The 10,034-nt window shown below is 40.6% G+C and overlaps 1 protein-coding gene across 4 annotated transcripts; it reads left to right on the plus strand.

Annotated features, from left to right (window-relative positions):
* Positions 1 to 363: 363 nt before the first annotated feature.
* bmp5 (bone morphogenetic protein 5) lies at positions 364 to 9,687 on the plus strand. 4 transcript variants are annotated; one of them, XM_029520343.1, is made up of 8 exons: positions 364 to 1,170; positions 1,222 to 1,295; positions 3,598 to 3,790; positions 6,702 to 6,850; positions 7,217 to 7,414; positions 8,242 to 8,318; positions 8,493 to 8,603; positions 8,724 to 9,687. In XM_029520343.1, exons 1-8 carry the CDS (start codon positions 797 to 799, stop codon positions 8,871 to 8,873), a joined length of 1,326 nt encoding a protein of 441 aa, XP_029376203.1. In that variant the 5' UTR covers positions 364 to 796; the 3' UTR covers positions 8,874 to 9,687. The 4 variants fall into 4 exon arrangements, with proteins under 4 accessions (XP_029376203.1, XP_029376205.1, XP_029376202.1 ...); XM_029520345.1 differs by having other exon boundaries at positions 364 to 1,067; positions 1,179 to 1,295; XM_029520342.1 differs by having other exon boundaries at positions 364 to 1,295.
* Positions 9,688 to 10,034: the final 347 nt, after the last annotated feature.

A 10,034-nucleotide genomic window follows, 5' to 3' on the forward strand; every position in this document is an offset into this window, starting at 1 on the left:
ATCCTGTCTGTCCAAGTCGCAGCTCACAAACAGGATCCCTGCTGGGCTGCAGCTGAGCCATCTTCAGTGAAAACACGCGGACTTCGGTGAGTTGAGGTGATTAGAAGGCTGTCATGACTCTTTCACTGCTTAAAACGGGATCTCACGTTTCAAGTGTCTCCTTTTACACACTCCACATTCATCATGGCACTGGGGCTTAAGTTTTATTGTGGCCGCTAGAGGTGGATGCAAAAAAAAAAAAAAAAAACTAAAGTTGGGAGTGTGGGATGGACTCAGAGGGCAACTAGTCCCAGTCGTCTCTCTCTCTCTCTCTCTCTCTCTCTCTCTCAGGGTTTGTAAAAAAAAAAAAAAAAAATAATAAAGTCAGTCAGTCGGGAGCTGTTCTGTCTCCCACTTTGACACATTTCATCCATTGGAAAGTCCTGGTTATCCCTCGACGTTATGGGCGTACCTCAGTGTTTTCTTTCATCACAGAGGAGTAAGGTGAGGGACGGGGTCAGAGCTCCATAAATAGTTGGTGTGGCAGAGACTTTGGATGGACCCTGGAGGAGTAAAAACCGCCGGAGGAGCCTCGCAGCGCGCACAGGAGAGCAGCAGCGGACACTTTTCTGCAAGCTGATACCTCATCTGTTAAAAAGACACACAAAAAAAAAAAAGAAAGAAAAAGTTCCGTCTCAAGTTGTGGCTGATATGGAAAGTCTATGATCCCGTGTTGGCAGAGATATAAATTGCTTTATTCTGCTCACAGAGTGCGATGTAGTTCAACTTGACCTCCGACAGAGAGCTATCGGTCACGATGACAGCGCTGACACTGCTCGGCCTGGCCTGGAGCTGCCTCAGCCTGCTGTCCTGCGCTCACTGCGGCTTCACTGACAACCATGTGCACTCCAGCTTCATCTACCGGAGGTTGCGCAATCACGAGCGCAGGGAGATCCAGAGAGAGATCCTGTCCATCCTGGGCCTGCCGCACCGGCCCAGGCCCTTCTCTCCGGGGAAGCAGGCGTCCTCCGCGCCGCTCTTCATGCTCGACCTGTACAACGCCATGGCCGTGGAGGAGGAGGAGGAGGAGGAGGAGGGTCAGGCGGTGCAGCAGGGCGCAGCCGGGAAGAGCTTCGGTGCCAAGGCTCAAGGGCACTCCAGGAAGGCTTACTACAGCGCCCAGCACGCCGGGTACTCCCGGGTGGCTCAGCCCTACAGAGCGGCCCCTCTGCTGGGCCACAGCCCCGCTCTCACCTCGGCGCACGACACCAACTTCCTGAATGACGCCGACATGGTGATGAGCTTTGTCAATCTGGGTGAGTGACAGCCAGCCTGCTTTTATCACGAAGGGAATTTCGGAGATTATTTTAAAAATAGACTCAAGCGGTTCTCGGTTAGAAATTACAATTGGAGGTGAAACTGTTTCGTTTGGAAACATTTTCAATGCTCAAGAAAACCCCCAGTCCCAATCCAACTCATTCTGTTAGTTTATCATTGAAGCCAGAGATATTTTTAGATTCTTATTTTTCTTACACACACTGCAGACAGTTCAACATAAGGACAAACTACTACTACTTCAGTGGACTTCACTGAATTTGTCCAAATAATTGCACATTTACTTTAAATGATCAAAATTGACCCATTCAAAACATAAAAACTGTGTCTGAGCATTTAAGTATGTTTTACAGTATTTGACTGCCTCTCTTTCATTCATTCATTTTTTTATTATTTATTTCATTACCTAATTGAAAGTTACATTTCTCAAGTACTCACTGTCCTTAGCATCATTATCTAGACCCTGAGGGGTCCGGCTGCTATGAAATATTTGTCATTTAACAGAATTAACCACAACGTTTTCTCCTCCTGGCTTTGAGCTGCATTCTATTAAAAAGCAGCTGATGTGTATAATGATTGTGTTTGTTCAGTAGCTGCGACCTTTAACCCTGCAGTTCAGAGCAACTTATCAGATGACTGTCTGACCTTCGGAAAATTGGTCTAAATTATTTCCTGTTGTTAAAAGGGGAGTGATATTGACTGATGTATTGAGGCTGTGTGGCTAAGGGAAAGCAGCAGCGCTGTTCTCTGTGTCAGAGCTGTGTGCAGAATTTCTCAAGAATCAAAATAAGAAACATACTTCTCAAAAATGTATTTAGAAGTAGGCCACTCCAAAGTAAAATATAATGCAGCTTTGCAAAACCGGAAATGAACAGTAAACAAAACAGTGCCAGTAAAATTTTGATGATGTATTTTTTACGATTTCATTTTCTTGAATATGTAACAAAACATGAAAAGCGAAGTTGTGTGGAGTTTCTTGGTAGTATAATCCCTCACCTTGGCCTGAGCCCATCTGTTTCCACTTACAACTATACCAGGGCATGCACACTGTCGGCCCTGAAAGCTCGGCTCTCATTCTGGGGACTGTCAGTGAAGTGTTCAATGGCGCTCTGTCTTTATTACAGTATGCTCAAATATAGCTACTGACCTCAGCTGTTTTACAAACGTCTACGTGGGAGCTCATGCACTTTAATGTGCTCACTGTAAGTATGAATAGAAGTAAGACATTAGCATGCAAGTAGTTATGAAGACAGTACACTAAATTTATTTCATATGCAAACCAACAAAACTGCTCACGGCTCACCTTTTTCAGGGGAGTGAGGTCATTATTATTTAATCTCGAGCTATTTGAAAGTTCAATGTTGCACGCTCTCAGTGGCGCTTCTGCTTCAGATTACTGCCTGTGGCTAAAATAATGGAACATGCTCAGTGGGTAAAAGGCAGTCCTGACCTCTGATCTCTGCGTGCTAAGTGACCGCAGGTGTTCTCTCGATAAAATATCAGGGATATGCACAGCATGATATCAGAATATCAGAAAATTCCCCGACCTCAGCCGCACGCCTCTCCTCTGCTAAGAGCCCGGGATGGAAGTCAGACTTTCTTTAGTCAGCAGGTGGTGAATTGACATCCTGATATTAAAACCATTTTATTGATGGGCTTCATTAACAAAAGCAAGAAGTGCATGTCTTTTATACATTCCCATTGTAACTTGTCGACGATTTAAAAAAATGTCGGCCTGAAGAGGTACCTCACATTATTAATGAATTAGAAATATTTGCTTTTGAAGGTCAACGGTCATCAAAGACTCTTAGTGCATTGTATTGAACCAACAGGAGGTCAGTAAAAGGTCAGAAATGAGGTCAGAGTAGATGCTCACATGACGTTAAAGAATCCTGTCTGGTCTTTTCTCGCACTTGAGGATCAGACCAAAGTGTTTTTAATTGAAATCAGCCTGTTTTTCTTAACTGACAGCCCATTCATCATGGCCAGAGAATGCAGTTAAGGCGCACAGTAGAGGGCCTGTCTGGGAACTGCTACCTGTATTCACTTGACTGATTTAATGAACTGGAAAGTGCTTTTGTTGGTAGTCAAAATGTTTGGATTGGATCTGGAATGTAAAGGAAGATGTAGTAAATTACTCCCTTTCTGTGAATTAATACTGGCATGTTTTCTCTTTTGATCAACACACGCAGAGGTTTGAGAAGCAAAGTGATATTTTTTGATCGGTGTAAACTTTGATTCCAGTAAGAAATGAAATTCATCATAAGATATTTTCTTTCCCAGTGGAGAAAGATAAAGATTTTTCTCACCAACGAAGACACTTCAAGGAGTTCCGTTTCGATCTGACTCAGATCCCAGACGGAGAGGCAGTGACTGCTGCAGAGTTTCGGATCTATAAGGACCGCAGTCATTCCCGTTACGACAATATTACTCTGAAGGTTTCCATATATCAAGTCGTCAAGGAGTATCAAAACAAGTAAGTGACAAATATTAAAGCCAGAGGTGGATTGTCACTAAGCGCTGCAATGAAGTACATTTTTGTGGTATTGCTACTTTAAATATTAATATTTTCTACAACTTAATACTTCCACATAAAAAAAAAAAGAAGAATTTTCTACATTTATGTGACTCAAACATACAATCAACTTAGAGAGCTTCTTTTATAGATAATTAGATTAAACAAAATGTATATTTGTGAAATTATGAAGTAATTGTGCCCTTTCTGCAGTATGTTGCTTTCTCAGTTTCACATTTATAATTATGGACTAGTATTGTCATATAACACTTTGTTAGAGGGCATATTTCATGAGTATTTATTTCATTTAAGTACATCTTTTAATGTACTTTTGTACAGTTTTGGTTGTCAGCATTTCACTTGCAACAATCGTCTTCATTACAGTCTTTTATGTATTAAGGTTAAAAGCAGATGCTGATCATTGACATTTGACAAAAATTTTCCCTGGCCTCATAAAATCAGCAATTCCCAGAAAAATTAAGCATCTAAAAAATAGATAAATAAAAAATACAGGCCAAGGAGGACTGTTCTCAGTTATCTGAAGTGCTGTTAAACACGCAGAGCACAAAGCAAACATCAACTACAAATGAATGGAAAGAAAACAGTTATAGCTGGCCCTTCAGCTGCGCTTTGATCGCCTGCAGTAATCTTACTTCATGGTTAAAAATTAAAAAAAGAAAAAGGGAAAAAAAGACCTAATAGTCCAGCAGCTATTGTCTTGTACAGCAGAAAGTTTCCACTTGTACAGAACGTCCTTCTATCTCCAACTCTGTTCTCCTTCATTCGCACCACGTCTACCTTACAAATATAGTTCTCGGATAAAGAGAGCTCCATTAGCAAGTTGGCCACTTATGAGGCTCAGAAGGTCCATCAGTTATCACTCGTCTTGTGTTGCCTGCCAAGCTGGCTGCGTCCCAGATGAAACCCTGAGGGCCCATATTAGTGGGGGAGGGGGCTCCCTCGGGCTCTCCCGTGGTCACTGTTATGCCCACCACCTGCCTGCCTTAACAATATACCGGAAGTTTAAACCGTGACATAGCTGAATACACAGGGGTGCACTTAAAAGTGGGCCCACATTTGCTTGCCAAAAATGTGTGTGGGTGATTGAAGGGGAGATACGGCCCTCCTGGGCTTTGAAAAGGTCCAAGTCAATGGACTCGGCCGCCTTAAAGGGGAAGACTGCTTAGTTTAAGTTTTCACACACTTTTTCAAAATGCTTCATTCAATATTCCCTCAGGATATTATATATAAATGCAGTTGCTTTCCCAGTTCTAGAAATCTTAAAAGCATGACCAGAAAATGTGAACTCAAGGAATTTTTTTTCAAGATTTTATTCAACTTAACTTAAAGTTGATTAAATTCTTGTTCATAGTTTTGTCACCGTGTGAAGCCAAACGTGTGTCCACTTTAATCAGACACTATTTAAATAAATATTGATGCACAAACTGGTCCCCGGCTTTCAGTACTAAAAGTACAGTTAAGTTACGGTTTTTAACTAACAGCAGCGTCGTCGCTTCATGGTCAGCAGGGATTTTGTGGCTCTCTCTCCCTTCACTTCCTGTCAATACTTTTGTTGGAGAATGAGGTCGAACCGGAGATGCTGGTGTTAACGTACCATGAAGAAGTTTCTTTATGCTTGCAGTCACTGTTGCTCCTCCACTACCAACCTGATCTGACCTTTCACTCAGCTGTATAAACGTCCTGTATTGAACTTTTCCATTGAACAAACACTGCTAATGGAGACTGGTGGCATTTTCAGAGAATTTGCATGAAACAGACTAAAAGGTGACTAAAATTGTAAAAGGAGGTTTTTTTGTCGTCTTTGGTATCCGCCCAGTTAAACATGCTCAATGTGGAGCAGTAAAATAATGGGGGTGCTGAGTATCAAAAACCTATCTACAGAAACTGAATTATCACAAGATGGAAGCTTAAAGCTGCACAGTTCAAACAGGAAGTTAAGCAGGAAGTAACTCATAAGGATTAACCTTGTGTGGTTGAGTTTTATTACACCTGTAATAAACACATGAATAGTTCCTGAACTCTTGAGGCCACATGGAAAATCTTGGTTCTCTCCAACCAGCACCATGTAACCACAAAAACTGAAGAGGCCTTATCCAATCTGCTGCCTGAAAGGAATCCAATGCAAATTGCGAAGTGGGGCTTTTTCAACTTAGGGATGATTGATACCTTATGTCAGAGAAATACAGAACAACTGATACGCAGGTTTTAACCAACACAGAGATAAAGAACACAACTCTGCAGTTCATTACGAGTCACAGCTTCTTCAGCAACGGAGGCGCTATTTCTTTTTATGTCCACTACAAAGCTGGCACACAAACATTCACCAAATTACTCTTACACCCCAGATCACCAGTTTTCAATACCAAGAAGGATTTTTGTTGTTTCAAATGGATGATGAGATTTTAATAAAAGCCTCTTAGATTCTGCTTTCTGCTTCAGAGTTTTTTCTCAGGCATCAGTCCAATACCTCCTTATCTCTTGTCTAAGTGGCTAAGACCTCTTTGGCTCACTCTAAATATATTAAAGAAGCATATGGTTCTTTTCTGTGTCCTATTAAAGTTATGCAGAGAGGTGCATAGGTCATTTTTATTTTGCTCACTAGCAGAGAGGTTTTTGTAATTTGTTTATAATGCAGCATTAAAGTGAGCACGTTCATTTAATTATGTTTAAGCAGAGTAATCACTTTACAAACCAAAGTACCCGCAGAGATAAACATTCATTTGCACATGATTATCATCAAATTTAACCAGGAGACACGATGAATGTTTTGGCTGCGTGATAGCAGCTGCAGTTTGCATGACTGTTTTTCAATACACAGATCGCTATCTCTCGTTGTTTTTCGTACCTTCAGAGATGCGGAAACGTTCTTGCTTGACTCCAAGAAGGTCCAGGCCTCCGACGGGGGCTGGCTGGTGTTTGACATCACGGCCACCAGTAACCACTGGGTGATGAACCCACAGCAGAACTTGGGCCTGCAGCTCTGTGTGGAGACTGTAGATGGCAAGTGAAGTTCAAGTTTTCTTTCTATGAATGATGACACTTGTTCCTTTATTTATTTTAGACTCCTGGACTGTAGGAAGGGTCAGGAAGTTAATCATTTCAGGCAATCCACAATGTCTGTATTTGATTCAGGTTGCTACTTTCATTGACTTCATTTAAATGTGATTTGTATGTTTGACTGTGGATTTTGAACTCTTTGCACCAATAAAGAATCAAAAATCCACTTAAAAGATTAATGGGTTGATGTAATCCCTCCGTAAAAACACTGGAGTAGAGCCTTACCTTGAAAGCTGTCATAAAATAATAAAATATCTATTTTTCTTCAGTATTGTTTTGAACATTTCATTTACCTGCTGGCTTTTAAAGGACGGAGTGTCAACATAAAATCTGCTGGAATCATTGGGAGGAACGGGCCACAGTCCAAGCAGCCCTTCCTGGTTGCCTTTTTCAAGGCCAGCGGGGTGTTACTTCGCTCTGTCAGAGCTGCTGGTGGGAAGAAAAAGAACCACAATCGCAATAAATCCACCAATCAACAAGAATCGTCCAGGGCGCCAAAAACTGGTGGTATGTGCAATTTAATGATGTGATAGATTTTCTTCGTCTATAATTTCTTTTCCATCAAAACCTCTAAATTAGGTACATATCGGCCACATGCTTCAACTTGTCCATCCGTTTGTCAGGCTAAACAACATGATTTTCTGCAGCTAGACTTCTCCACAAATAGCGGCCAGCTTGCCACAAAATTTTGAAATGATATTGTAATCATCTGTTCACAGTGGTGGGCCATCTGCTGGGAATCTGGTTTGGAATGAACTTTTAATCTTGTCAAGAGCTTCCTCACACAAAACGCTCTTTTGTTTCTTCTGCCAAAGCATTTCATTGTAAAATCTCACTCTGGAGAAAATTCAACTTTTTATTTGGCAACAAACAATTCCCTTCAGAATTCATTTCTGCACGTCAGCTGTGCTGGACTGCTGTGAACGTATGAATACGCAGAGTAATTAAGAGACGTAACGGATGGCTCGGCTGTACATTTCATTAATCATCAATCATTAAAAAAATTCATAGGATAAAGAATAATCTAGGATTTAAAAGAATGTTTTACTGTCATCCTTTCGTTCAGCGTGCCTGTTGTATAAAATATTGATCCTCTGCTGCTTTACAGCTTCTCTGTCACTCCACAGGCAGTCATTTTGGTGCATTTAGTGTTTGTTAATAGTTTTATTGAACATTTCCAAACATTATTGAAATGGAACCGCAGTTTCTATTTACACAGTGCTAAGTAGTTATTAGTTCAGACTTCCAAATTCAAGTTGTGTTAATTTTCCCACAATGAGAAAACAGCATAAATGTTATTTTCTTACATAATGCACCTTCGTCTTAACTTTCAGATTATAACACCAGCGAACAGAAACAAGCCTGTAAGAAGCATGAACTTTACGTCAGCTTTCGAGATCTGGGGTGGCAGGTAAGAAATGTATTTCGACTACTTTTGAGCCAAACCTTGGTGATGGGCCGTGAACTACACACGTCTCTAAACCAGATTACATAGTCACACTGCGAAAACATGTCTTTTCTCAGCGTGTCATTGTCATAAATGAGGAAAAGCAAATTAGAACTTTTTTTTTTTTTTCCTTACAAGGATTGGATCATTGCCCCTGAGGGCTATGCTGCTTTTTACTGTGATGGCGAATGCTCGTTTCCACTCAACGCACACATGAACGCAACAAATCATGCAATAGTGCAAACCCTGGTAGGTGGAATGCACGTGTCCTCTAATAAAGTCAGGTTTAAACGGCCGTAATGTTCCCAGCAGTGTTTCTTCATTTCAATCTTGCCGTACAACCTGCTTTCTCGCTGCTCTCTTTTATAGGTCCATTTAATGTTTCCTGACAATGTGCCAAAGCCATGCTGTGCCCCGACCAAACTCAACGCAATATCAGTCCTTTACTTCGATGACAGCTCAAACGTTATCCTCAAGAAATACAGAAATATGGTAGTTCGGTCTTGTGGCTGCCATTAGTGGCCTGGCTGAGTTTAATTTATGTTATCTAGTGTGGGATTCGCTGGAAAACACATCTACTGCAGGTGTGATGTGATGTACAGTATTATGTATATAAAGTTTTATTACCTAATTTATTTTCTTTTTCAAAAAATAGCACTGAATATTGTGATATTTAAATGATTAGGACAAAATGATTTAACTTTACAGCAGTTACCTTATTGTGTTTGTGTCCATTGGCATATACTCCATTTTAGTTATGTCTGTGTAACTTTTATGAGTAAGTTATCCACTGGAGTCATTGTGATGCGTTTAGGTCGCCTCTCCTCCTGCTTGTTTTGCTCCTTTTTAATATAAAATGTGTGGGTTTTTTTTTTTTTTTTTTTTGCCTTTGGCTGACCAACAATCCTAAACAACAGACTGAATATTGGCACAAATATTGTGCTTAAAAAACGGATTTGATAGAAACAGGAGACAAACATCGCAACCTGAACAGGCTGTAATCAGATTGAATCACTGGAGAAAAAAGAGAAAAAAAATATCGAGCGTTTTGTAAAACAAACTGCCCAAAGCTATTTTCAAGCTGTCACTGTCTTTCAGCAATGATACTGTTTCACCTCTTCACCTTTTCCATGTCAACTATTTTTTGCTGTATTTTTACAAGTGAGCTTGTTCTCAGAAGGGAATTTTGTCAGTCTTGAATGAAACTCATGATGTTGAGTGTTCATTTATATTTTTTTTTTTACACAGAGTCAATGTAAATCTCTTTTATAATCACTGTTCTTCTGTATGCTCCTTTAATTCTACTTCTTGTTTGGGGAAAGTATATCTCAATTTAGAGTGTTGTGTATTTCAATAAATATACCACTTGAAAACGACAATTTCTTGTTTTGCCATTGCTTCACCCAGGATTATCCCAACACTGCCCACAGAGAAAGGCATATCATTTTGTAACCAACCCCTTTCTAATCAGGGGGGAAAGGACACTCTCCATTACATGATTTATGTGATGTGTGTGGCACACCTTGGATTATTTGCATCCTGTTCACTCACATCCTGAGAGCGATGATTCAACGCGAAAAAAATAAATTGAGACCATAAACTAAACTGAGTGAGCCGAACTTCCAGAGACTTGAGAGAGAACGTCCTATTTCCAGAGAAGCACTCTGGTTCTGTCAGGAT

This window comes from Echeneis naucrates, chromosome 15, assembly GCF_900963305.1.
Source record: "Echeneis naucrates chromosome 15, fEcheNa1.1, whole genome shotgun sequence".
NCBI lineage: Eukaryota > Metazoa > Chordata > Actinopteri > Carangiformes > Echeneidae > Echeneis > Echeneis naucrates.